Raw genomic sequence first — 27,367 nt, 5'->3', positions numbered from 1 at the left:
AGACCAAGGTGAGACAGGCAGTGTTAAAGAGGTGCCTACTAAGGACGCACTTGATTGGGGGAATCTGAATACAAACTTTCAAGTGGCAGGATGCTCTGGTGTGGAAGGATGGCCTCTATTCACCAGTTCAGCTCAATTCTCATGTTGGTCTTGTCACTGCACCCAGTAAATCTCACTTCCGAGCTTGTTCTGCAGGACTGCTCAGAGGCACTGCCCAGTAAATATGTACTCGTAACCTTACCTTCACAGCTCTTGACATAAATGTAAGTGCTCAAACACATACCCAGACAGAGCTCAAACACATACACAGAAGTGTAGGTATACATGGAAATAAAACCCTAGACATTTGTAACCATGGGCTCATCCCTGAAGAGCTGAGGTGTACAGTGAGGGCATTCAGAATCAGATATGTAAATATGGACACAGATCTTGCAATTAGGAAACAAAGGAGATACAAACACATCCTTATTTTCCGCCAGAAGAAAACTGTGGGTTCCAAAAAAAAATCACCACAGACAGGCTCTGGTAGTCTCTGCTTGTCCTGCAAAGACTGTGACAAGCAACTATGTTTTTATAACTGTGTTTTTGAAATGTTCAATAGATAGCTTGCTGTCAAACCTCACTTGGACTGAATACACTTCCTGTTAGATCTGGAAGAAAATAAAATTGAAATGGAGTCATACTGTATCCAAAAATGAAGTAGGAGATGATGCTAGGAGAAAATGCCCATGACTACAGACAACTCCTTTTGTCACTCAGATGTCAGATTTTGCTTTGTTCACCTAAAGTCATACCCCACCTTGAATGCCTGAATCAGACCTAGCAATGAACAACAGATTGCTAGCAGGAATACCAACAGTACACACAGACCGTTACTGACTGCCCATCTGTCAAGAAAGGAAAGAAACAAGATGCTGGTGGGGTGTTTTTTTCTTTTTCTTTTTCTTTTTTTTTTTGCACAAAATACTCATTGTTTTTTTCACCCCTCTGATGAAATTCAAGTTTTGTCCAAAAATGAAACTATGATATATTTTTTTTAATCTTTCCTGACAACCATGATAGATAGAACTCAGATGATTGATAGAAAAATAACTTCAAGGCTTGCAGAGATGTTTGTGCTCCTTCTCCTTCGGGGAGAAAGGAGGTTAAACAGGAGTCAAGTCAACTGGAAGGACAACAGCTCTACTGCACGGACACCACGCTGGAAACTGAAGAAAACTTTCTCTCATACTCACATTCCTGCCTGGGAGAAGCCAAGCAAAAGAGACAAATCCCTAGAGTTACCTTGGGAATCTTCCTTCTCCTCTTGCCATTCTGAGGGTCTCCCAGGGAGAAGAAGGTGTCATCTGGACTGCTGGGGGTCGAGGGAGGGCTGATTTTGGATGGTGACCCAGTCCCATCACGGCTCAGTTTCCGTATATCTGGCAGTTTGAAACTCCGCCGCTCTGAGCTTTGTCGGAAAAAAATGGGCTTGGAAAGCAACTGGAAAAGCAGACAAAAATGGAGGAGAAGGAATGCATGAACACAGAACTTCATGTACCTCTGCTTTGTCGCTAACACTGTCATGGCAGTAAATCCAGTGGGGCAACCACAGCACTCAGCTGGTAAAATGGCATAACTTCTTGGAATGCAAACAGATTTCTGCACACATAAAAAACTCACTCAACTTCCAGAGCCACACCAGGACTATTTGACAAGCAATTTAACCATCCCGTATTCATTCTAGAACAGAACAGAGTCTCAGGGGTTGGCCAAGAAGCCTCACTCTAGTGTGCAAAAAACTCCCAAGACTTGTGCAATACAGAGGCTGGGACTGTAAACAGGACAAGACTAATCAATCAGTCATCCACAAGCATTTGGCATAAGGAGCAGCTGGCCAAAAGGAACAGAGAAGCAGTGAGACCATGAACAGCATGGTCAGTCTGACCCAATACTCTGTGTCTGTCAGTGGCCAGAACCAAATATTTCAGAGGAGGATTCAAAAAAATGCCATTATAGACAATAATGGAGATCGGTTTCCTCCTAAACCCATCAGTAAGTTCAGTGGGAACACAACAGTTGATATTTAAGTACCAGCATAAAGTTCTTAAAGTCTCTGACCAAAAACAGCATCAGAGAAGCAGAAAGTTCAGCTGCAGATAAATGAGGGTAAACTACCTCCCATCACAAAGATGCTCCACGAGAACTTTTTTTTGTCTTCTCCTACAAAATTTCCTAGCAGTTATGATAAGATTAAGTTGCCCCTTTCCCGGGCATTGTACATGCATTTGCAAAGGAAATATCTACATGGCACAAGGAGGTGCAAGAGAGTGGTATCTGAGCTAATTCTGAACAAGTCACATCAGCACTGTAGCTGAGGTAGTGCAACAGTCTGCCCAGGTTAACAGACATCCTCAGCAGGGTTATTAGCCAGACTGACTCACTCAGGCTAGCTCAGGTGTCTCTGGATGGTTTGGCAGAAGACATAACTTACAGATATGCTTACTACCCAGTGAAAAGTCACATATTAAAATGAGTCTAGGAAGAGCCTTCTAGCTGAAGGCTCTCATCCGTAATTGCACTAGGGATATAAGCTGCTTCTGAACAATCTGCCCAAATCCATTTTCATCAGTCCCTATCCCAGGTAGGCTCTCTAGTGTGACTCTCACCACAGTTGCAAGCAAGTTAGTTGTTAAGAGAGCTGCAGCACCTGTTTCCTGATTGTTGCGGACCATGGATTTTGGATGTCAAAGCACCCTACTGGAACAGAGTTACTCCCATTCAGCTCCTTGCTAGCTGTCTTGCTGGGAACCATATCCAGGGTGAAAGACACACCTGTGCAACACTGCTGCCCCATTTTGATAGCATGGGTGGGAAAAAAGAGTGCACGGGCCCTTACAAAGCCCTCTGACGGAAATCAATTTCATCCCAGCACTGACAATCCATGCTGCTCTGGACCTAACTAGTTACAAGGAGAATACATTGAGAACTGCAGGGCAATTTTTACTTTAAAGTGTCAAATTATCTAAAAAATTCAGCTTCTGATTAAGCTGGTTGAAAAATAGTAACACGTTAAGAAATGCTGCGTGTCAAGCTTCTGAAGATGTTGGGTAACAGCTCTAATAATAGTTGCAACTTGGAGAGCATGGGAAAACCCTCTGGTCACGAAAACCATGTCTAGATCCCTACTATCTGCTGTGAACCCAGTTGTTGCCAGGATGATTTCTGCTTGTCACATTGTCTGTGCTGTTTTGGGCTTGGACTATCTAAACGGAAAACAGAAACCAATCAAAACAACTCTGGAAGCTGAGAGCAGGGCTGGCCTTTGGTAAGCCTTGAGCTCTGAGCAAAAGGTGCAGACTAACATTTCCTCTCTTCCTTTGGTCTCACTGACAAGGAGGAAAACGGTACTTGGCTGTGAGCTTCACTGCTGGTTGGGAATCAACAGAGTCCACACTGTTAGGGCTGGCTCCCTAACCAGGGGACTGGCACTGCATTAGTTGCCAGCAACCAGTCTCATCAAGGAGAGAACAGGGCCATCCTAAGGGAGGGGGCCGCAGAGGCTCCTTGATATCTGCATGAATAGACTGCACACTGCCCACAGATGCTGAGCCAAGAGACAGCAGGTTTTGGCTGCCCAAGCATTTAAATGACACGTTGAGGGAGGGGAAGAGCAGCTGTCCTATACTGGAGGTCTTCCCAGGGTCTGCAATAAAGGATGAAGACCCTTTATTTTTCAGTAAAGTATTTTTCAGTGAAGACCCCCTTATTTTTCAGTATCTGGAAGAAATTTAATGTCTCAATTTTGTCTCAGTACAGGCCTGCGACAAAAAACACAGCAGCCAGCTTCCATCCACAGCTCTTCCAGTGTTCTTTAAGCAGCCTCCTTGACAATGCTCTAGCCTTTCACTATGAAACACACTGGGATTTTTCTATGGAATCAGAGCTAATTCCCAAATCCAAACCACCCCATTATCATGAATACACTCATTTCTGGATTCCCATTTTGTATCTATTGCCCCTAAATCCACCTGTTCCGGCAAGAGGAGGATGAGATCTCAGCTCATCCTCACTCCAAATTTATTAAGAATCTGAAGGCAGGTTTCCAGAGGTGAGGGGCTGAAGTCTCAAGCTAGACGCTACTGTACTCTTTGCACACTTGAACTGGCTGAAATTCAAAAGCCGCTCTTTTCTTGCTATACATTTGTTGCAGAAATTGCTCAGGGTACAGGGACACAGAAAGACTTTGCTGGGAACACACATTCGTATACAAAACGGTCCTTTTATCATACTAGTCTTAGGATGCACCTGCATAAAATCCCAGTGTAACACTAAAGAATTCAGTTCCTTTCGATCCAAATGCTCACTATTTAGTGCATCCCTGATGCAAAGTACCAGGGGAAGGTAGCCCTGGTGTGAAAAAGAACAAAAGCCAAGAAACCATTCCTATAAGGGAATGCTGTTTTTACCTTGCTAAAGGACAATAAATCCCCTCCTATCACAACCCACTCTACAGTGATTAAGATGTAAAGAAAAAAACCCTGATGTTATGACAGTCAGTGGCAAAACTCCCCTGTTTCCACACAGGACCTGGATTTTACCCAAAGGCTTTCTGGAACAGGAGACATGGACACATGAATCAAAGTACCTTAGTGGGGGTCCCAGGTACAGAAGAGGTCGGGGATGCTGGGAAGGTCAGGACACATTTCTTCCCCAAACAGCGGCTGTTGGTCTCAATGTCTTCATAGGGGTTTTCCTTTGATGGTGGATCTGAAGGAAAAAGCCATATGCAAGGGATTATAAGTGCAGAAAATCCTTGAGGTTTGCCATAAAAATCTGTTTGGTGATCTGCTGGCCTTCTCCCACCTCCCACATCAGACAAAGACCTGTTCTCAAGCATTCCTGCAATTGCTTCATTCTCTCCATAGCCCTAGAAGTCCAGCTGCTCACTGGACAGTGTCCAAACCCCGACACTGATGTATGCAGCCATAGGAACGTATCACAGAAACTACAGATGGAAAAGACCCAGCAAGTCCTGAAGTTCATTTCCCTGTCTTCAGAGGAGCTGTGAGGTTCTCATGCACATTGTTCCACAATTATATTTCCTTCTTTCCAGTCTTCTGCTTTGAATTCTCTACAAGTGAAACTGTGAGCTGAAGATTAGCAGAAAGCTCCTTTATCCTTTATTTACACCCCACACTAAAGGGGGACCTCTGGTCATCATTTAGTTGGGGCAGATGTGATGCTCTTGGGCTGAGTCTGCAGAAATATTTAATCCATTCTCTGAGCACAGAGGTCTGTCACACAGCATAGATTTTCAAACACATCTACCACTCATGGATGCCTCAATTCCTGCATGCCCCACTTCAGACACAAAGGGAAGCATTCACCTCACCTAATATAGGCCATCCAAAGTGAAGTGAAGTTACTCTCTCTCTCTCTCTCTCCCAAAAGACAGAGAGAGAATGGGACACCTCTGAAGTAACATTCAGCCCATCCTTACATAGGATTCCCTCAAAAATATGAGTCTTGAATGACTATCCAGATGTGTCGCTCTCTCTCCACTGACTCTGGAGACAAGCTACATGACTAGTTTGATTTTAAATGCCCCAGATCAGGTATAATGAACTCCTTATATCCCACTCTTCAGCAGTGTCAAAAAAAACAAACACAAATGTCTTCAAAGAAATGTGCACAATCTGAAAAAGCAGGTTGCAATATTTCCATCACAGCAGGCAAAAATCTGTAACAAAGTCTCAGCCCAAGCACCTTCATGGGCAGGCAATTTGTTATGAGACTTCTCTTTTCATTACCATCCTTTCGTGCCATCCCAGTGGACAGCTGGAAGCCAAAGCAACCGTGTTTCTCTTATTTTCGTGTAATACTTGTCTAACAGCAAAGACTGGAGGTCATTAAGGCTGCTGGCCTCTGGGAACAAGGACTGCAGACAGCTCTATGATCTGTCTGCCCGGTGTGCTCCCACCTGCCTGCCTGCCTCCTGCCGGCAGGAGTGCAGCTGAAGGCACCAGACAAGGACACAAACGCAAGCCTTTCCCAACACTGGCTTCTATGCCACTCCATAGCTCAGTGATACCCAGGAGGGGTAGAAAGCCAAGGAGAGAAAAGCAAGCTGGTGTGATGCTGATGAAGGAAGTCTGTGCAAACATTTTGGTGGTAAATGTGCTCCTGCCCCTGAAAGAGGCTATTTATTCCAACAGCACACTTCAGTGCAGGAAATATAGTTCAGCTGCCACATACTGGGTAGACTGGAGCAAAAAGAAAGAAGAGCTTGGGTTCTTCTGCCCACTCCATCTTCACACTGCTTGGCAGCGTGTCCAGTTAGCCTCAGTCTAGAATAATGATCATGGTTGCGCTCTTTCTCACACATAAACTTTGACATCCATCTGCCCAATACAATTTCCAGCATTCCAGGCAAACAAGGGTGAATGGGTAAAAGGAGAGTGAGGAAGGTAATCTATGTGACTTGCTGAGAAAGGGAGCAATTCTACCACCAGCAATTGTACCCTCCCTAAACCCCACGTATGCATAGGGGATGTATGTGGGTGCTTGCATGCCCTCATGGACACACGTGATCCTCTGTGGATAGTGCTGGCATTCTGCAACTGAAGGACAGGCTGAACAGTGCCAGAAGTCCTTGTCCCCCTCCATATGTGTGGTTTTCACATGTTGCTTATCTTTTGTGGAGTCTCCCCGCCTGTGGTCTTGTGAAAAACAAAATTGTAGGTTTGTTGGAGTCATCCCTGCCCACCCCTTTCCCTCACAGTAACACCACAAGGACTGCAGGAGCCAATTAAAGATCATTAACTCCAGACAAAGTCTAAATCTACAGCAAGGAAACAGAAACCCATGCATGTCCCAGTAGCTGAAGCTGACAATTATCCATAATTTCACTTTCTTCTAATCTTTGTACTTAAAACGCTGGAGAGGAGAGGAATTTCAGTCTGGTACTTGAGTTCTCTGCAAGCTTGGAACAGAGGGGTGAGCTTGTGTTTCAATGGACAGATTTGCCCATATAGCCACTCTGTAATGCTATCCCTGTTATTGCAGCTGAGAAGGTGACCCTTACACACTAGTTTCTGAGACCCAGGGGGGAAAAAGAGGGAAGGAAAAAAAAACAACAACCCCCCCCCCCCAAAAAAAAACCCCAAGCAGCTGTTCAGGTGTTCCCTGTCCCTTTGTCCTCCAAAACAAAGAGAGGAAAAAGGCAAACACGGGGCCTCTAGCTCCACAAAAGAGGCAGACAGCTTCAAAAGTGTCAAAAAGGACAGACTGGCATCACCTTGGCTGCAAACAGTCCCAAACAAATATGATTCCTTTGAGAGATCTTTCTAACCAAATATGATGAGATTTTACACATATCAAAATAAAGCCTTGACTGTTCCTGAGAGAGAGCAGCTGCCTCCCACACTGAACAACACAGACCACCTTTCTAGGATAAGAGCTGTAGGGTAAGAGCTGATGCAGCTATTCTGTTCCTGTTCTCTTCCTATTCTGTTAAACCATGCCAAGAGTCTTCCACACCAGGCTACAGCTACTAAAACTTAGTAAATTTTTTTCAAAAGGATACTTCTACTCTATGCTTCTATTCTTCCATAAAAGGCCATCTAACTCACTGTACTAACAAAACACTGTACAAATGGAGAGTATTACAGGAAATAATCTTGGAAATGGCATTGATTTGCCGTTGAAGTTGGAGAGCGAGATAAAATTCAATTTCAAAGACTGTAAGATCTAGTTTTTTAATTCTGATGGTACCTGGAGCCATGCACAATCCTATTTCTGAACCGTGGAATTTACTTCACGGCTATGTTTTCAGTCTGTTAGCATTATCTCTACAGTAACAAGCTCATCGCAAGGGACGGAGTAAAGCTGTGAGAATTAGTCCTCAGAACAAAAGGTAGATAGAGGACAGATGTCAGCAAAGAATAAAAACTGGCTCCCACATGCCTCAAGTTCATCTTTGAACCTGAGGAGTTATGAAATATTTTGTCCATTTGTTTTTTATTACTTGTCAATAATCTGTGTAAAGCATGTCATTTGGATAATAAATATACTTTCTTCAGTTCCTCTGCTGGGTCCCTGTTGACCACAAGTCATCTGAGTTATTCAGTGTTTGCAGTCAAATCCCTTCCCCACCCAAAGCTCCTACCCAGTATGTCTTCATAGATGTTTTCCTCAGATAAAGTGCGTGTGAGGGCCAACTTGGTCTGCGCGTACCAATCCACCCTGCCGTTCTCAGATGATGACTGCAGCAAGTCTTCAAACTCATATGACTTCCTGCACCATTGATGGAAGGGGAAAAGGAACAGAGAAGACAGTGACATAGCTAAACAGATTTTATAACCAAATTATAGCACTTTATAATTCACTTCTCTGCAGCACGCCTCACAGTTGAAAAAATGAATTAGTGAGAACATTTCACAGTCGCATCCCTTATAAAGCATGAAAAACAACCATATGAGATCTGTTATTTTTACCAGTCACACAAATGAAGATGTTTCAGGGATTATGTAGCTTATCTGGGTTGTCATGGTAATAGCTCACTGTGAAGATGTGTCAAGTGTCCTGTTACACTGCACAGGGTCTCAGGCCATGAGAGGTCCCATTTACAACATAGGTCCCACCCTCAGCAAGAGTGAGGGGTCTCAAAATCAGGTCCCTTTGAAGCAGTACAGGAGAGCAATACTCACATGCTGGATGGTGGAAAGGGAAAAGCAATCAAGTCTATTCCACTACCAAACCCAGAAAGTTTCAATTTCCCTCCCTCACCCAAGCCAGGAATTTTTGTTTTTAAGTGACAGTTTATGCAGAGGACATTAGAAACAGCTGTGTATTTTAGGCTCCTCACCCCAGAATGTGTGGGGTTACAACCATAGGGGGCAGGGAGAAAAGACAATAAAGCACTCCAGAAAAATATAAAAACATCAGATCCAGTTAGAATATGTCTGCTATCAACAGTGAAAATGCTGTGATAGTTTGGAACTTATCAGTCCAAAACCTGGTTCCAGATGAGCTATCTTCATTCTGCAAGTAAACAGATTTTACACACAAACACACACGCACACACATGCGCACACACAAAACCCCCTCAATCTTGGGCTTGAAGGTTAAGCTAGGTAATACAGTCACAGTCTCCAGCAATGTGACCTTAAAGCCCAAATCTGCCATCGCTTATCTCTTCACAGCTATCCTGTGAAGTTCTGCTGGCCTCTCATAAGTTCTCAGAGGTGTAACTGAGAGCTGAGTTATGGCCAGCAAGACTCTCAATTGCTAGTGATTATGAGTGACCAGGGAAGATCCAGCTGTCTTGGTGAGATATGGGAAGGTGGGACACCACCATCAAGATCAGCACTTACACGCAAAACAGCCCATATACCTGTGGTCAGCATTGTTCTTGTGCTTCCCATTCCAGAGTCTTCTGCTGACGGCTGATGGGGGAGGAGAAGAAGGGAGAGGAGGGGGAGGAATGGATGGCAGAGGGGGTAAGTTTCTTTTATTCCTAGTTGTGGGCACCCAGTCCTCTTCCCCCTCATGTTTGAAAGTCCGCCGGGGCTTTGGCAGCGGGTTGATGAAGGGTTTCTTCTCTGGCACTCCTGGCTCTGTGTACACATTCTCCACAGTGCAGTCCTTGTGTTTCGCCTGAGAAGTTCTTACCTCTTCTAGAGTTCCAAAAATTGGCTCACTGATTTCAGAGTCCAAGACAAGAAGCCTTTTGTTGAGTTCAGCCCCACATGTGCTCTCATGGCCCTCAGGGTTAGTGCGTACTTGTGCCGCCTTCTCCTGCAGGCACTGTGGAGAGTAGTAAGTACCAGGCAACTGAGGCTGCAGCTCTGCTGAGCCATCCTTCAAAGCCTGCTCCAGCTTTTTCACCTGGCTGAGCACTGAAAGATTCTCCTTCTGGACCTCCCATTTCCCACCTTTTACCTCTTTGCATTTTCCAATACTGGACTCCACTTCCTCACCTTTCTCTGTTTCCCCCTTTCGCTCTGTTCCCTGACCTGCGCCTTTCGGAGTTCCTATTTTCCACTCATTCTCTTTGCCCGTCCCTTTGCACTCCAGTTCCCAGTTCAGAAGTCTCTTGGTCTCCACTTTACGAGTCACCAATGCTATCCCACTCGTCTTCTCAATTACACAGGGCATCTTGTGCTCCTCCTTAACTCCTTGCTCCTCCTCTCTGCGAGTAGGAGCAGAGGGTGTTTCCTTTTTCCCTTCCCATTCTGAGATTTTGTCCTTGATGCTGAAGGACTTATTCCTCAAGCCAATTTTTCCAGGTGACCATATGTTCTGAGTGCCTCCTATCTGTCTGCTGATTATTTTACTGTTTTCTTTAACATTCAGATCCACAGATGGGTCACTGATGATCATTTTGGGACTAAGCATGTTCTGCTGAAAGCAGTCTAGCCTTGGATCCAGCATCAAGTTCTCCAAGGCTCCCAGTGGGTTCTTCACCACAGAAGAAACTGGTTTAGCTTCAGATGTTAAACTTTGGGTGACAGAGGCACCTTCAGAACATCTCTCACTCAAAAATCCAAAAAGTCTTTCTAACTCCTTCACAGCAGCTGTATTGCTTTTATCTGAAAGCTTGATCCTGCATACCAAAGACAGAAAAGAATAAACATCCATTACCACTACTCACCCTTGCTTTAGTCCATCAGCTCCATAAGCTCTATTCATAAAGCTGGTAACAACTGAGATGCTCAAACCAAACACTTGAGAGAGAGGCTTATGTGGGAGAATTCTCAGGGAATGGTCCTTATAACCAGAAAACAATTTTCTCCTCTTGTTATGACTAAGACAAAGTTTGAAATGTAACCTTTCTCTGGGGCAGAAGTAAGTGGCAGGTGAGAAGTATTAATTTTTGTAGATCAGACATACCGATACCAGTGACAGGTTCACTAGCATTTCTGTGCATATGTTTAGGAGTATAGTAGAGTTTTGTACATATTCAGGGCATTAACCATGTCCATTGCAAATAAATGCAAAATGGACCATCTGCAAACAATAGCAAAATTTTTGCTACTAAACAGAGGAAAAACCATGTGATAGAGTCAGCATTCCTCTAGCACCTGCTCAGAGGACTCCACCTGGACTCATCCAGGTGTTCCCCAAGTGTATATTAACGCACAAAACCTAGACTTTTATTTTTACATTTCTATGGCCCTGCCATCCCAGTCTACACATGGGCTCGGGCTCATGGGCACCCAGGCACAGTTCCTCTCTGCACAGCACATGATGCAACACCAAGACACTAGATTCAACTTTCTCAGAGCAAGGGATAAAACACTTCCATTGTTTGAGTCCAAGCTGCATCAAAAATCCCTAATATCTTTCATCTGTGGATTTTCAAATGCTTCTATCAATATTATGCTACTCTATCTATATAGTAAAGTTCCAGCCGGACAGACTAACAGTTATTCCAGCACAAAATGTTTTTGAATCAAAGCACTTCTCAGCACTTTGCAATGTTGTAGGGGCTTGTATGGGCTTGGAAATGGGCACGAGGTCAATGCAAAGTAGTTACTGGGATGCAAACCCATATTGTTAGTCCAATTTAATCACAACCCTAGCATTGAGATTTAACTCACTAAACTGCTCTATTAACCTAAACGTATCAAGCTTGCCTATTCCAGAACTTACCACTGTTGTAAGAACATCCATTTGGATACCTTGTGTGCTGGCAGGCTTTGAGCTTTGTTCTGGCGTCAAGCAACCCTGGCAGCCATTACAGACTCAGCTGTAGTGCAAATCAAGTCTAGGATAGGTTGCTGAGCAGAAAGAGGACCTGAGCCAGATACTGTTTTTCCCTAGCCTCACAGACATTTAACTCCTATTTACCTCAGTGACAACACCATGCTTTGAACAAGAGCTGGCACTCTGAATAGCATGAGCCTTTCCCAGAGAGCAGGGCACCGCAGTGCCACTGGTTGTTGGACTGCACAGCAGAGACCAAGGCTGGACACTGGGACAAACCTGCTATGGGTGCGGACAGTAAGGCTTGCCTGAGGAGGCTGTGGAGTCTCCTGTGTTGTTGATTTGAAGCACAGGCTGGGCAAACTTTGATAGAGATGTCATCAGCAGAAACAGTCTTGCCCTTGGGCAGATCTCTTCTAGTACTGTGAGTCCAGGACATTATCAGTCTGACAGGATGCTAAAACATACTGCAACAGCCCTGAGATGGCAGTAAAACCAGTTGAGACAAACTGAGGTGTTTTAAGGTGTGAGGAGAGAGGGACAGTCCTTTGGTTTTCTTTCCACTAGGGAAAATAAACAAAACAAAGTATCCCAGAACTGAAATGCAGAAACCTCTTACCTCTCAACAGACTTGCAGACACTGCTTTCAGATTTGCTGCTCACATCGGCTGCCTCACTAGCTGTCATCATGTCAGCATGCAGCAGGGCAGCTGCTCACCTGCAGACAGACAGGCACAGGTAAGAGGCCTTGCTCTATGCTTAGCATCCTTCCCCAAACATACATATGTATGTTTCTTCTGGAATGCCAGGAGAATAACAGAGGGAAACATTACAGCTCCCTGAGGGCAGCCTCAGCGTCCTCATCTGAAAAAAGGAAGGAAGGCGTGACAGTATTACCATTTAAAGGACCAGGAAAGAAAACATAGGTTTGGAAGGCAACAATTGTCTTTAGGTCTGTATCAACTGCAGTATTGTGATTTGAATATGAAGCACATATCCAAGCATATAAAAAGCATAAAAATGCTTTTATTATTGCCAAAATCTCAGGCGATTTAGATATCTTCCCTCACAGAAGACTAAATAAAAAATGATTTTAAAATGAACTGTGTTCAGGCCACATGGCCTAAGTGGTCACTGTGCCACTGTGCGTGAAGCATTATCACAACGTCTCCAACTTGGGACAGAAAACACTTTAGGCTGAAGAGACACTGTACTGAAGCAACTGGTTACCGTACATTATTCTCTCTCTGGTGGGTTGTGTTAGGCTGCTACTCATCTGCTTTCAGAGGATGACACGTTGAGCGGGGTACGATAAATCAGTTACAAAAATGAGTCATTTTGCCTCATTATTTTAGTATTCTCTGCCTTATGATTTCTAGAAGTCATGGAGCAAGACTGTTCCTCTCCTTTCCTCCTGTTCCTTTGAGTACTGCTGTTGCCCAATCAATGCAACAGACTCCCTCCTCTTTTTATTGCCCCACAAGCTAACTCTTACTCCTTTAAATAAATAAATAAATAAATAAATGATTATTCTGCAGCACCCTTTTCTTGCTTCTCAGATGGTCTGCTTGCTCTGCAGCATTTCAGTGACAAGAAGGGGTTCATCATTTTGTACACAATACTTGGAAAACATGAAGCCTCTCAAGTCTATCTACTTGACTGGTCGGCCAGATGCTACCCTGCCATGCCTAACATTAGGCAAATTTGAATGCCTCAGGAAAGTTTGTAATTTCTTACAGTTAAAAACAAAACAAAAAACCTCAAAACACTAAAGAACAAAAGGATCTCTCATTTCCACTGTCCCATTATTTGGGGGAGGTGGGGGAGGGAGAGAGAGAGAGACAGAAAGAGAGAGAAAAAAAGAAAGAAGGAAAGAAGGAAAGAAGGAAAGAAGGAAAGAAGGAAAGAAGGAAAGAAGGAAAGAAAGAGAAAGAAAGAGAGAAAGAAAGAAAGAAAGAGAAAAAAAAGATTCAGCCCTGTTTGTTCCCAGTTTTCTCTCTCACAGTTTTCTCTCTCTCCCTCCCTTCATCCCACACTGGCAATGTTCCTAAGATGAGGAATGAACTCTGGGTCAACTCAATGTGTACACATTCAGGGCAGTTCATCACTAACCATTTAGCAGACTCTCTTTCCCCAGACAATAAACCCCCTTGGCTTCTCTTCCTCATTAGTAGCTGGAACAAACACCCATTTCACATTGAAACACAGAGCAGCCTTGCAAAATTGTCAGAAAAATTTACCAGCCTGAGAAGCAAAATATATTCATCCATCCATTAACTGTTATGGATTGAGAATAATGAAAAACTAATGATCATTCACTTCCCTGTCCAAAGGATGACTCACCCAGGCAACCAAAGTAGATTTCTGCAAAGCTGTAACAGAGGTTGTTTTGCGTTTGGCTTGTAACTTCCCTAGAGCAAGGACAGTCTCTTTGCTCATAGTTCATTTAGTGCCTAGCACAGCAGCAGCTGTGACTGGAGCTCCTAGGCACTGCCTTTAGTGATAAGAAATGTAAGGACAACAGAAGTCAGCATATGCACAGCCCCTTTCCCTCCACTGCCACACTGAAGTTTTGCTCATGACAAGCTTCTCTCTCTTCATAAGGTCACATAATTCCCTGATCCGGAAACTCCATCTCCGAATCTTTTCCAGTAGACTGCTAACAAAAACTGGCTTGAAAACTGACACTTGGGTATGAGCAAATGTGTCATGGTGTTCATCAGCACAGTCATATATGACTGATGTACCTTGTGTAGGAGCAGCCGAAGAAGACAATAACTAATAAGAGGTGTAAACTGGACTCGTTTCTTCATCTGTAATAGATGGGATAGACTCCATTACCCTTGCTAAGCAGAAGCAGGGTAGAAAGCAGTTACTGAATCCTGTGAAAGGAGTCTCCTGTGAAAGGAGTTGCACCAGGGCTCACTGCCCTGCTCCTCCTTCAAAACAGCATCCCTGGGAGCTGGGGGACAAGGTCGTGGCAGCAGGTTCCCTCTCTGGAAGAGGGCTCTCACCCAGAGGTACGCAGGTCAGCGCCATGTGGAGCCAAGCCTAGAGGGACATCTCTCCCCCAGCCACTATCTGTGGTGAGAACAGCCAAAACAACACATTCGCACTGAGCAGATAAAAGAACAAGCCAGCAGTTCTCTAAGCAACAACACATCACATGTTGCAACAAAATCATAACCACCAAGGTATCTGCTGACACAGATACACCTATTCATAACACATGCAGCTTAGGGGACTAAAGTCATCCCTCGGAGATTCACAGATTGCTGTGCCTTCATCCTTGAGCAGCTGGGTATACAGTACGGCATCAGCATCATCCAGGAGGTTATCTCAGAATGCTAACTGGCTCTGCCCAAAAAAACATTTACCCAAACTCAGTGAAAGACATGAGAAAAAAAGAGTCAATTCTGGAATAAAAGCAGAAAATAATAAGGCACCTCCCAATTAGCCCAGTCAGAAAATTTTCCTGGGGCCAATCCCAAGCCTAAGCAAGCTCCAGAGGCGAATGGACCACCTCTTTCATCAACAAGGTCGTCAGAAACAACATCCAGGACTAACCCACAGACGTTCTCAAAATGTGACAAGAGGAAGCTGGGATGGCAGCAATGGAAAACTGCCTCCAGGAGGAAAACAAAAGGTAGCTCTTCTGCACTGAGGTGCGGCTCCACAAGGCACCCGAGTCAACATCACAGCTCACTGCAAAGGGCAAGGGGAGTTCCTGTTCCTCCCTCCTGTCTTCCTGCATCTCTGCCATGATCACACACTACCTCAACCCTGTGCTGGCTCGAGCTCTCTTTGGAGCCCCTCTGTGACCCATTTAACTCACTAATAGTTTAGACAAAGCAGTCCAAGCAAGGGGTCCAACATGTACCAGATGTGGTGCAAGGGAGGGGATGGGACTACGTGGACAGGAGAGAAAGAGGGAGGAGTGTGGGGAGAGAACACAAGAGAGCATATGTTGTGATGGGGAACAGAGACCCGCCAGGGCTCAGCTCCCTTACTTAAGCACTTAAGCCTCAATTAGGCAAGCTTATGTTAAGCAAGAAAGGAGAGGCCTAACAGAGCCCCCAGGCATCATCCTGCATCATCCTAACATGAAGAAGGAGCTGGACAGGAAGGATAAGAAAGGCAGGCTGCCATACATTAAGACTGGACTAAGAGAGGGGATAGACCCTCAGGATACCTACCATGAAAGGAAACCGGGAAAACCCTGTATTTGCAAAATCCTAGTCCTTGAAGCAGTAAGAAGGGAAAGATATGTTCCCAGCATGGATGATATTTAACCTGTGCAGCGGTATAGTCCTAACTGGAGTGCCAGTCCCTACATTCCCTGGCTGTGACAAGCTGAACAGTTCAGAAGTGTTATCTGAAAGATATTGCTTTCCTGCCTTACACGCACTATGACCAAGGCCCTTGAAACTGCCTAGAAGAAAACAAGTAAGGCTGAGTTCAGTTTGCAGATGACTTGAGAAAGATGCACCTACATCAGCCTGGTACATTTTGACTTATGGCTACTTTCTCTCTAAAGCACAGGAGAAGGTTCTGCCACACAATGGGAGGTACAGCCCCACGGCAACCCGTGCCCAGAGCCACCACTCCTAGCACGTATGCCTTGAAGCATCGAGGCCATAAATTCAGCAGAGGGGAGAGAAGGTGCCAAGCCCCATTTGGAGAGCCTCTTCGCTGCAATTTATTCAGGAATCCCTGCCATTGTTTGGAGGAACAAAGCAGTCATCTGATAGCGTTTCAAAATAAAACAGGGAAAGGAAGGACAGGGGAGGAGCTGGAAGGAAAGAGGGAGGGGAGGGAGCTCTCAAACCTGTTGGTTGCACTCTGGGAAGGATGTGAAGTCTCCCAGAAGAAGCCTCTCCGCCTGTCTCCCACACGCACCCAGCCCCACAATTCCCAGGGCCATGTGATAGGGGCTTCCTGCTACCAAGCAAAGCGAGACCTACCCCGACCTCTCTCTTCCAAACAGAGTTCCTGCCTGCTTTGTGTTTGCAAAGAGGCGTTTGTTTACTGATCTATCATTGGCATGCAGGAAACAGCCTTGAAATGAACTGTAATCATCTGTCTCCAGCAATAGCTGTTTGGTTTTCTTCTAATTTAAGTTTTCCTTTTTTCCCCCCTTCTTCCCAGATGCCCTCTTCCCCACTTGTGATCAAAAAGCTCTGTAGAGTATGCGCATCTGGTTCGAGCACTGGAGTGATGTTTCCAAAGCAACCACTAAATAAAAAAGAGGCTTTGACAGTAGGCACGCTCCTACCCCAGAGGACAGGGAAGTCATCCGGGGGATACCAGAGGGATACAAGCTAAACTCCTGGTAGAAGAAGATATCTAGCTTTGCCCACTACCTAAACACATTTGGGGCAGCCACCAGACAATGACAAAAGCCAGAGAAGCACCAAATACTCTATAGCTTACATCATCGAAAACGTATGCAGCTATGGTACGAATCACATGTGCAGGTCCTAGTCTCGGATAAGATCAGGCGATGATCACAGCGAGCCTCCCAGGCCTCCCTTCTGCACCATTCTGTTTATGAAGAATAAAACAAGCATACCTCCAAGGGGCTTGTGGTTTGGGGGTGGGTATTACCATTGCCATATGCTAGAGGCCATATCTCGAGATTTTCTGTGCTCTGTTTACTTTGCACCTCACACAAATACAGGATCCAAGTCCCTAACTGGGATATTAGCCACCGCCATGGTGCATATAAACAATAAGGCTTCACATCACCAGAAGCAACCTGCAGCTGGTCAAACTGCAGAAACTCTCATCCAAGGAGAATAAAGACAAGCAGGGTTTAAAAGCCCACACGCACTTTCTTTTCCTTGGTGGCCACAGAAATATTCTGTCTAAAAATTTAATATTCTAGCCAGTAAATCACAGCAGTAGGACAAAACCTACGAGTAACATTTCTTAACTCCAATGCTTTATAAAATAAAGGTTACAACACAGAGAGAAATAACAAGACAACAATATATACTATACATATATAAAGAACAGGAAGGATGCCAAGAAGACAAAACACTAACAGGAAAATCATGAGCCAACAGTTAAAGTCTTAAATGCTCCCTCCCCCAGCCCTTACTCTATTTTGAGCCCATTTCCCTTTGGGGAAGAAGAAAGTCTGAAAATGTATGCCCCTGCACGAACACACGCACACAGAGCCCCTGCATGGGCCCCATGTGCAGCCCCAGCATCCAGCAGAGTCTCTGGGCCATGCATGGGCCCACGTAGGAGCGCGCTCGCTTCCCAGTGTCTCCAGCAGCAGCTCGGTCTCCAGGGAATCGAGCCCCCACGGAGCAGAGAGGCTGGCGCCGGAGCGGGGACCAATGCTCTCGGAGCCCAACAAGGGGCTGGAGCCGAGGAGGGCAGTGGGAGCCAAAAGCAGACTCCCTTCACAAGGCGAGATGCTTGCAGTGGTGAAGTGCCCAAGGCAGCCCTGCAGCAAGGCAAGGCCAGCCAGGATTAGCCTGTTAGGGTTGCACATTTAGGTCTGATTCCCTCCTTAGACCCCAGGCTCAGGCTCCACTGCCACGGCTCCTACTTCATCTGTGGTCCCAAGCTGCTGCCTTTTCCCTCCTGCCTTGAAGACACCCAGGAGCAGGAGGCAGTAGCTCTGTGCTGCAGCTAAGAGGATGTGCCACTGGAAAGCACTTCCCCGGGCAGGCAGGGAGCTTCCTTTCTCATGTGGCCTGGTGCCTTTGGGAAGTGGTCCAGTTGCACGACCTCCCACCAAGAAGAGGCCCCAGGGCTTCACGTGTCCACCCCAGTCACGCAGCCTGATGCACCAGGCTCACCTATCAGGGCTGCAGCAGCTCAGGAGATCAGTTAGTTGCCCTCCTGACACTTTCAGTACACAGAAGAGTGTTTAACAACGGACAGATAGATACAAGGGATTCTTGAAACTTGAGCTCAGGATATTTATGGCCTGGTCCAAAGCTCAGTGACATGTGCCACAAGCCCTCCCTAGCCTACAGGTTAGCAGCAGCGGTTTCTCCTCGGGACCACAGGATTTCTGCAAACTCCACTTCTGTCCTTTACCAATCAGCCTTTCAGATATGATACGAGTGTACCCCAGGCCTGGCAGAACAGGCCACCTCAGGATCAGCAGGGCTTCGTGGTGGCATCCAGTGAAAGGCCAACTCAGCTTAAACATAAAAAGAAACTTTTTTACAGTGAGGGCGGTCAAACATTGGACCAAATTGCCCAGAGATGTTGTGGAGTGTCCATCCTTGGAGATGCTCAAACCTGACTGGACATGGCCCTGAGGAGCCTGCTCTAGCTGACCCTGCTCTGAGCAGAGGGTTGGACCAGTCAATCTCCAGAGGTGCCTCCCAGGCTCAGTGATTCTGCAGTTCTGCGCTGAGACCCATTAGTCTGGGGAAAGGTGAGCTGCCACCTCCTGGCAGGCATCAGATGTGCTGGTCGTGCAGGTTTCTCCTGCTGGCCATAGACACTGAAGACACTAACAGCAGGATCATTCCGTTCATCATAGTCATAAAGGGTTCCTAACGATAGGTTGCCAGGCCCAAGAAATATAAATAAATAAAAGCTGGATAAACTTATGTAAACACAGCCATGAAGGGACAATGATTGAGAAGCAATATGCTCCTGCAGTACATTTTAGAGCTGGATCCCACACAGCCTCCTACCTCTCTTGCCCTCTGTCCTATCTTTTTCTTTTGGATCTATGACATTTTACTATCACACTTACATGGGGGTCAGGAGAATCCCATGTATCAAAACAAACTGCATTTTCAAAAAATCCAAATGGAATCAAAGTACCACAACCTTTCTCTTGCGCATGCACCCCTATATTAATGGTGTTTAAAAATGTTGCAATTTCAGGAACACAAAAGCTGGCAGTGTCAGCATTCAGGCTGTGCGCAGAAAACCTGCACGCTATGCATTTTGATATGGTCTTAACCTTCATAATACAATTCATTTCACTGACCCTCTCCCTCTCTCTCACTGAGCCCACAGGACAAACTCTGCCCACTTATATGTCACTAGCCCATTTGCTTGCTATGGTTAAAGGGACTGTCCTGCCTCTCCCTGGGTCCCTACTCCACCCTTGGCTGCCAGGCAATGTGGTCTCATCCCTTTCCTTGGTAAACAACATGCCTAATCAGATCTAACAGTTTATTGCCATTGAGTGGGGGTGCTCCTATCTCCTGTCTCGCTCCTCCTGCTCCCTTGTATCAGCTCTGAGGCTTGTCAAAGCCTTTGCTGAGCTAGTTCAACTCACTGAAGAGGCAAAGAAATAAAAGGGGCGAAAAAGTCAAAAGTTTTCTGCTCAGGTAGTGAGGTTAGTCATTTGTCATGAAAAACCTGATAAGCATCAAAGCATATGCAAGGGAAGGGATGAAATTACATTGCTGGGAGACAGACAGAATATTTTGCTTTTTCCTCACTTCCTCCCTTCAAGCGTATTTATTGCTTACCATATAACTGTACAAATGGGGAACCAAGGTATACAGATTACAGTCAAAACTAGCACTTCTTTAGAGTACAAGCAAGACTTGACTTTTCAGACTGTTACAAGTGCAACTCCCACTTCCTTCACAAGCAGCTGTGGGGCTCTGGGCAGCTGTGGGGCCAGTCCCACTGCCTCAAGTGTGGCATCCAAGAGCTGGGAACACACAGCAGCTTGCAACTGGCAGAGACGCGGCTCTAAGTGTTTGTCCAACATTGCAGTGAGCTCTGGGAAGGGGCAGAGTGAGAAGGCTCTTAGATATTTCCCCTTCATTACCTGCCAAATTAAGCAAGAATCCCTGCAGACACCAGCTTCTCTCACTACATTACCCTGATTCACCTCCAGAGCAGGTCCCTTCTGCTACACTGAGTGAGGCCGAAGAAGTCTCAGATAAAAGTCTGTGGCTGTGCAGTCAAGCCTGCGACCACTGTAGCATACATGCATGGGGGAAAACTTAAAACTGCATAGACATTAAACATTAAAACATTAATAAAACATTAAAACTGGACAGAAAGCCATAAATGTGGCACTTTCCAACTCTTGAGTGCTTGACTTCACACCTACAGAAATTGTATTCAGAAACATGAATGAAGTTGCAACTTTGTTTGTTTATTTGTTTGTTTTAAAGGCAAACTGAAAAAGAAACACTGAAACTCATGGTACTGGCACTCACACAGGGTTATCAGACAGGCTGGATGCTTTGGCTCCACTGAACAGACCTCTGCCATCTGAGTTAGTGGAACAGCTGATAACAGCAGCAGGAGGAGGATGGGACAGACGCTTTTCCAGGGGTTTCGCACATACCTGTCAGCAGCAGAGGAACAAGGAGCTTCAAAAAAAAATAATTAAATAAATAAAATAAATAAAAAAATCACAGGCTCCATTCCAGGCTTTGAAAGGAAGCATCACCCCTACTTGCAAAAACCTTCTCTGATCTGTCCCCACCTCAGTCCTCTCACCTCCTCATGTAAGGTCCTTGTCCATACTATTTTCCTCGCCTACTCAGCACCAGTCTTTGCTCCTTGGGTCTCCCCTTGCCCAGACAGCCCCGATTTCTCTCTCTGAAGTCACTGTTCAAGTCCCAGTTTCCTCACCCACTCCTAGTCCCATGTTGCTCACACTCACTATCAGCTGCCTCAGCCAGATCCTCTCTGCCCCTCCCCATCCTCCTTTCTCTCCCCATCACCAGTTCCCTGTAGTCCTCTCTTCCCAAACACTTCAAGCATCAGACTTGTCCTCTCATATCACTGCTTAGCCAGTCCTTGTTCATCCTTAGTCCTTCAGAATACCTTTCTTCCATCCCAAGGACTTGCTACAATGGCTCCTAGCTGCAGTCTCTTCATTGCCTTACTCCTGTCTCCCTGCCCAAGCTAAGGATTCCCCCAGATTTCACTGGCTCTCAGTCCTACTTCAGCCCCCAGCCCTGCCTCCCTGTTCAGATAGAGACAGCCCCTCTATACTCTGTGGCTCCCAGCCTCAGAAAACCTCCACCACTCAAGGTACCTTAAAAGCTGCTTCCCTCCAGCTTCCAGTTTTCCTACATGCCACCAGGCCTAGTCTCACCAAAACAAAGCTACTCAACATCAGATTAACTTTAAGGACATCAGATTAACTTTAATGGTCTTTTTTGCCCACCTTTATGTGGGCAGAATTTGAGGAGCTTGCATATTTGTCCCAGGTTTTAGATACCTGGTGATAGTGGAAACTATGTCTCTCTCCTGGCTAACAGACATACTGAACTCCTGGATACAGCTTTTGCACGCCCATGCACTTATCTGAGACAACGCTTGCCCTATGCAGACCGTCTGCACCTACACATTGAAGACACTGGACTCATTTCATATGTGAATTTCCACTGCCAAAAGCCTGAGTAGATCCCATTTCTCCCTCACTGCAATACCCCTGGTTGCACAATGTAGTATTTATTTCTTCAGAAGCAGAAAGACGGCACTTTTATGTCCATATCAGTGCCCCAGTTGCTCTTTTCCTTCCTTTCTAGGCCAGGCTTTGTCCCTTCTGGATAACAGTAAAACAAGCAGCTTCCAACTCTCTTCTGCTGGGGTGCCAGAGGAGTAACTGATGGCACATGGGAAACAAGTTCCTAGCAGTCTAGTCCACTGTTCCTGGGGCTGAGATCTACAGGTCCTACTAAACCCCAGAAGTGTATTCTGTCCCTCTGGTTAGGGGGCCAACCTTGGCTGTGCACTACAGATGGGATGTATCAATTCACATACGACTCCAAGGTTAGGGCTTTATTATAGTCCCAGTGTTAGGACTGTGATGACACAAGGCTCTGCTTGGAAAGAAGCTAACCCATAGCAATGAGAAGAGGGGAGCCAGCAGGAGCTGCTGTGGGCAATATCACTGGGTCACCCTGGGTCTCAACCACACCTCTGGGCCAGCCCCGCTCTGTAATAAAGCAGTGGGACCCTTGAAAAAACTACTCTCACCCCCTATATATCACTTCCCTCCACCACCAATCTGTTGAAGCTTGTAGGCTGTGCTCCACAGGGGTAGTATGAGTATTACCTGCCTGGCACAGGGCACTGGGAAGGACAGCACATTCAGGAATGATGAAATCACTGAAGATTTTAGCTACTAAAAATAGAAACCTCTGCTAAACATGTGCAAGCTGAAATTTTATGCCCACAGAGACCTGGAAAAGTTAAGGTGGAGATGACACAGCAGCGGCAAAGGATGCATTCTTGATTCAAAGAGCATCCCTTACCAGCATATAACATTTTGGTTCCAAAGCATAGGATTACTCTTAGCAAAAGAAAACCCTGATGTACTTTTTGAAGCAGGGGAAACAGCACATTTTTTCCACTAGCCTCATTCTTTGAAAGAGCTGAAACATTTTGGCTGAAGGTTTTCAAAAGTAATTCAGCCAGAGGCAAATGCTCAGCATGGAAAACTGCAGATTGAAACAGAAAATTTGACCTGAAAACAAAGAATTGAAAACAAGGTCTTACAATATGAATTGCGCTGTTAAAGGTGGGGCAAGTTGCACTCACTATTATTAAGCTTGTCCCACATTTGCCATTGTCTGATTTTCCCTTTGTTCTTCCCCCTAGACACATAACAAACAGAAGAAAAGCTCAACGACTCAAAGGGTATTCGACAACTCTCCAGTTCCCTTCAGACAACCACACCCTCAGCTGGAAACACAGCATTTCCAGGACTGGTGGTAGGATGTTACATGACCATAACAAAAAAACAGCAACAATCTTTTTCTTTTCTAATTCAATGTTCAGAAGCACGTGCTTCTTGTAGCAAGTATGATCTGTATTACTGCTTAGAAACATGGTAAGTCTTCACTCCTACAGGTAGGTTAACAAATATTAAGAAAAAATTCACATGGAAAGGAGAAGATAGATTCAGTATTTCCCAGACTGGCTGCTAAAATGAATTCTAACTACTATGTTTAGTGGAATGTCATGTTTCAAACTAAGCTTTCTCAAAGAAAGTCATGAACAAAAAAAAGATTTCCAGATGGAGAAACTGAGATGCTGAGAAGCGAAGGCAGGAGTAGAGGACAGCTCTTCTGTGCCAATACTTGGCAATACTAAATCATCTCTGTGTGTTTCAAATCTTGTGTGTAAGTGAATGTGTGCACAGACCAAAACTGGTCGGACTGCTCAGTCCCTTTCAAAATGGGGTAATATTTACTCATGCTCTACAGCCTAATACAGGAAGATCCAGTTACTTCAAGTCAAAGCTGAAGAAGACATTAGTGGTGAATCTTGCGTTACTGAAGCGAATACGAGCTTGCTGCTGACATCAGCAGAGCCAGGGTTTCACACCTGTTTGCCTTGACTTTGAAGTTACCCACAAACAAGATGACTGCAGTCAATGTGGAAAAAACAATAGAAACATGGACCAGATTTACAGTATCAGTCATTTGCCAGCAGAACTGTATTAGCCATGTGGAGAGGCAGGATCATTAACAGATGCCGTGGAACTGGCTTAAGTTCCCACAAAGATGCAATTATATAGGCAAAAAACACATTTCTACACCGGTGTAGCCAACTTCTGCAGCTATTTTTACTCCTCTGATAGAAATGCTGTGTTACAAATATACCAGTCCTTCTATATCGGCAAATTGCTTCTAATGTAAAAAGAAGCAGAAAGAGTTATTATTATGCTTACAAGAAACCCAAACATTTGACAGCACAGGAAACAACCTGCCACTAAAATATAGCGTTCAGCTCATGAATCACATTTTCAATGTGGTGAGATAACCTCCACTATTCTAATATAAATGGGACCCAGAGAAGTCCCTTCGAGGAGCAACTCTGCAAAGTTTCCTGGCAGGAAGACAAATTGTCTCACGTAGAGAAAGGAAATGAAAGCACTAAAATGAAGAACCTCAACTTATTCCAAGTTACCATCAGGGAAGACAAACCGAGCCTCATCAAACCTCTCTCTCGGTGGCCTTTACCCCACAGGATGTTGACTCTTTCCCCTCCCAGTGAGGATTCAGCACATGGCTTCCTGCAGCGTCCATCACCACAACCTTGGGGCACCATCTGCAGAGCCTCAGGAGCTGTGTGCTCCAAGAGACTTTCCTGTACCAGCTCTGAGTCCATGACCTGCTGCTAGAGTCTTTCTGCTAAGCATCAGAAAAGCAAAAAGTCACCTGTAGACTGTTTTTAGCTCTGGAGACCCTGGTTCCCTCGCCCAACCTCCTCTTTCCTCCCACCCCCACTCTCCCAGATATCTCAGCCATTACAAAGGCAGAATCTGTAATAAGAAAGAGAGTGTCTCCCACAGAAAGGAGCAGCGCAGCCCACAGCACCACCTCAGTCAACCTTCCCCGACGGAGACTGTAGAAGCTTATGAGGCACCAGAAATTCACCCATCACCCACCCACGAGGCGGAAACCTGCGCAGCTTCAGAAAAACCTCTGCAAAAAGACTGCAGAGGTTGCAACCCTGGCTTGCATTTATTTATTTTTCCAGGAGGAAAGCTGCTGTGTGTGTGTGTGTGTGTGCACACGCGCACGCGTTGGTCCGGACAATAGGAAAAATGACACTGTAGCGGGGCTGCCAGGAAACAGTCAGCCATCTGCCCGTGTGGAGAGCACTTTTCCCCCTTTCTTTTGTAATAAGAAGAATGTAGCTGAGAGAGCCGCCATCCGCCCCGCGCTGGGGAGGAAATCTGAGAGCTTGGGCCCTGCCAGGGGAAAGGAAGTGTGGGGGAGGGAGCAAGCCCAGTTGATGCAGTTAAGTGGGTCATTGCACTGCTGGCCAATAAAAGGGGGGAAAAAATAATCTAACCAAAAAACTCAAACCCCGGCCTGAAGTAGAACACACAGGAGAAAGCAGCTCTTCCGCCTCCCTCTTGTGCTCTCACACACGGTTGGATTTTCTCTCCCTCACAGGCACGGGGAGGGATACCAAGAGAAGAGACTACACGTTTCCATGGATGGGGTTCGGCAGGAGCCGAGCGTGGCAGGAAGGTAACGACATGGGGAAGATGCAAGGGCTGCCCCCTGCGCTGACACCGGCACCTTGGATAAGAAAGCAAAGGAAAAAGAATGTATCTATATATATAATATAGATAGATAGATAGATATAGATAGATAGATATCTCTCTCTTGCTCTCAACTTGTGCATCCATGTCCCCTTCCCAGCAGATCCCTTCAGTAATCTGTCTTTTAGCAATTGGAACACAAGATGGTTTAGGGAAAGGCCCTTTACTCTCTCCCAACACAGGGCACAGGGCAAAGGGAAAGCAGCAAGCCTACTGCTTGTAATTATGCACACGTTTTCCCCACAGGCTTCTGTACAGTTTCAGACTGTACAAAAAACTGCGTAACAGGAGGGAAAAAATAGACCTGCTCTTCTCTTGGTACTTTCAGGCAAAAATGCTGGAAAGAAAACAAGACGGCCAAGTGGCGTATTTTTCTGCCACCTTGGTAGAAAAAAACAAAAAAAATGAAAATCCAGAAAGGTAACATTTTCAGAAGTGACAACAAGACTTCAAAGAGTAAGACCCATTTTCAAAACTGAGTGAGGACCAGATTAAAAAAAAAATTGCAAAACTGACTAACAGAATTTCAAAAAAAAATTTAAGCACTCATTCCTTTTCCAATGACTGCAAGAGGGGGCATTACCTAGGTATTTCTGGAAAAAAAACCCCTGCACCTTCATGCATTTACATACCTCTAAAATTCTGGCACTTACAGGGTATGTCTACATAGTCAAATGCTGGATCCATCCAGCTATACAGAGCTGGCACAACTTGTCAGCACGGGACGTGCCTGAGCTAACAGTCCCAGTCCTCAGAACGGCTTTGCCAGAAGAACCTATTAATTCAGACACAGTCTAAATGTCCGGGCAGCTCTGCACATGGACAGACTCACCCAGATGCTCTACACTTGAGCGTGTCAAAGTCCCAGATCCAGACTGCCACCCAAGGGTCTGAATCCCTTTCCAAAATGAGACTCAGGTTCTTACTTTCTCTAATCATTTTTTGAACATTTTGCTACTCCTAAAACAAAACCAACTGTCAGCGCAGCATACTAAAGCCTTTTCCTTGGATGCTTCTCTCTTGGGTGGGAAGACGAGATGATGGGCGCAAGTTGACAAAAGAAAGGGTATCAGCAAACAAGAAACTGGATATAAGGAAAAGCTTTTGACCGTGAGGACACTAAAGCACTGGAACAGCACTGCGGTCTCCATCTTCAGAGGTTTTCAAGATCCAGCTGGACAAAGCCCTGAGTAACCCAGTCTGAGCTCAGAGCTGACCCCACTTTGAGCAGGAGGCTGGACTACAGACCTCCCACAATCCCTTCCAAGCTGAATTATCCTCTGATAACCTGGCATAAATCACTGTAAAAGAAAGCATTCACTCTCTTTGTTAAGAAGGAAAAAAAAAAAAATCACTGCAAACCCACTTCCTTTAAAAACACTATTACTAGGTGCCTTGCCCTCCCCAGAAGATATTTTTTGCCTGTCATCTCTTAAAACTCTCCAACTGATCAGTAAGCAAGCAACAAAAATGGCTACTAAGACAAGATGCAAAATCATGCTATTATTAACACATTCCTATGATCTTTTGCCCCCAGTGATTCTGCAGTGCCTGATAAACTTCAGCAGTTCAGTGAAAGCTATTAGGCATGAATCCACCAGCAAGACTGCCTTGACAAATACTGATGAGTGCTATAAATTCTCACTA

General features: G+C 45.4%; 1 protein-coding gene across 3 annotated transcripts in view; it reads right to left on the bottom strand.

Annotated features, from left to right (window-relative positions):
- DENND2A (DENN domain containing 2A) overlaps positions 1–27,367 on the bottom strand; it is a 66,347-nt gene that overhangs the window by 27,727 nt on the left and 11,253 nt on the right. For all 3 annotated transcript variants that reach the window (XM_067307928.1, XM_067307934.1, XM_067307943.1), the window contains exons 2-6: positions 12,311–12,409; positions 9,377–10,588; positions 8,150–8,277; positions 4,628–4,749; positions 1,285–1,482 (exon numbers count right to left, since the gene is read on the bottom strand). In XM_067307928.1, the coding sequence (XP_067164029.1) occupies positions 1,285–1,482; positions 4,628–4,749; positions 8,150–8,277; positions 9,377–10,588; positions 12,311–12,381 (1,731 nt within the window). In that variant the 5' untranslated portion in view covers positions 12,382–12,409. The remainder of the gene's footprint in view (positions 1–1,284; positions 1,483–4,627; positions 4,750–8,149; positions 8,278–9,376; positions 10,589–12,310; positions 12,410–27,367) is intronic.

Source organism: Apteryx mantelli, chromosome 1 (genome assembly GCF_036417845.1).
Source record: "Apteryx mantelli isolate bAptMan1 chromosome 1, bAptMan1.hap1, whole genome shotgun sequence".
Taxonomy (NCBI): domain Eukaryota; kingdom Metazoa; phylum Chordata; class Aves; order Apterygiformes; family Apterygidae; genus Apteryx; species Apteryx mantelli.
This window is presented reverse-complemented; position numbering and strand designations above follow the sequence as displayed.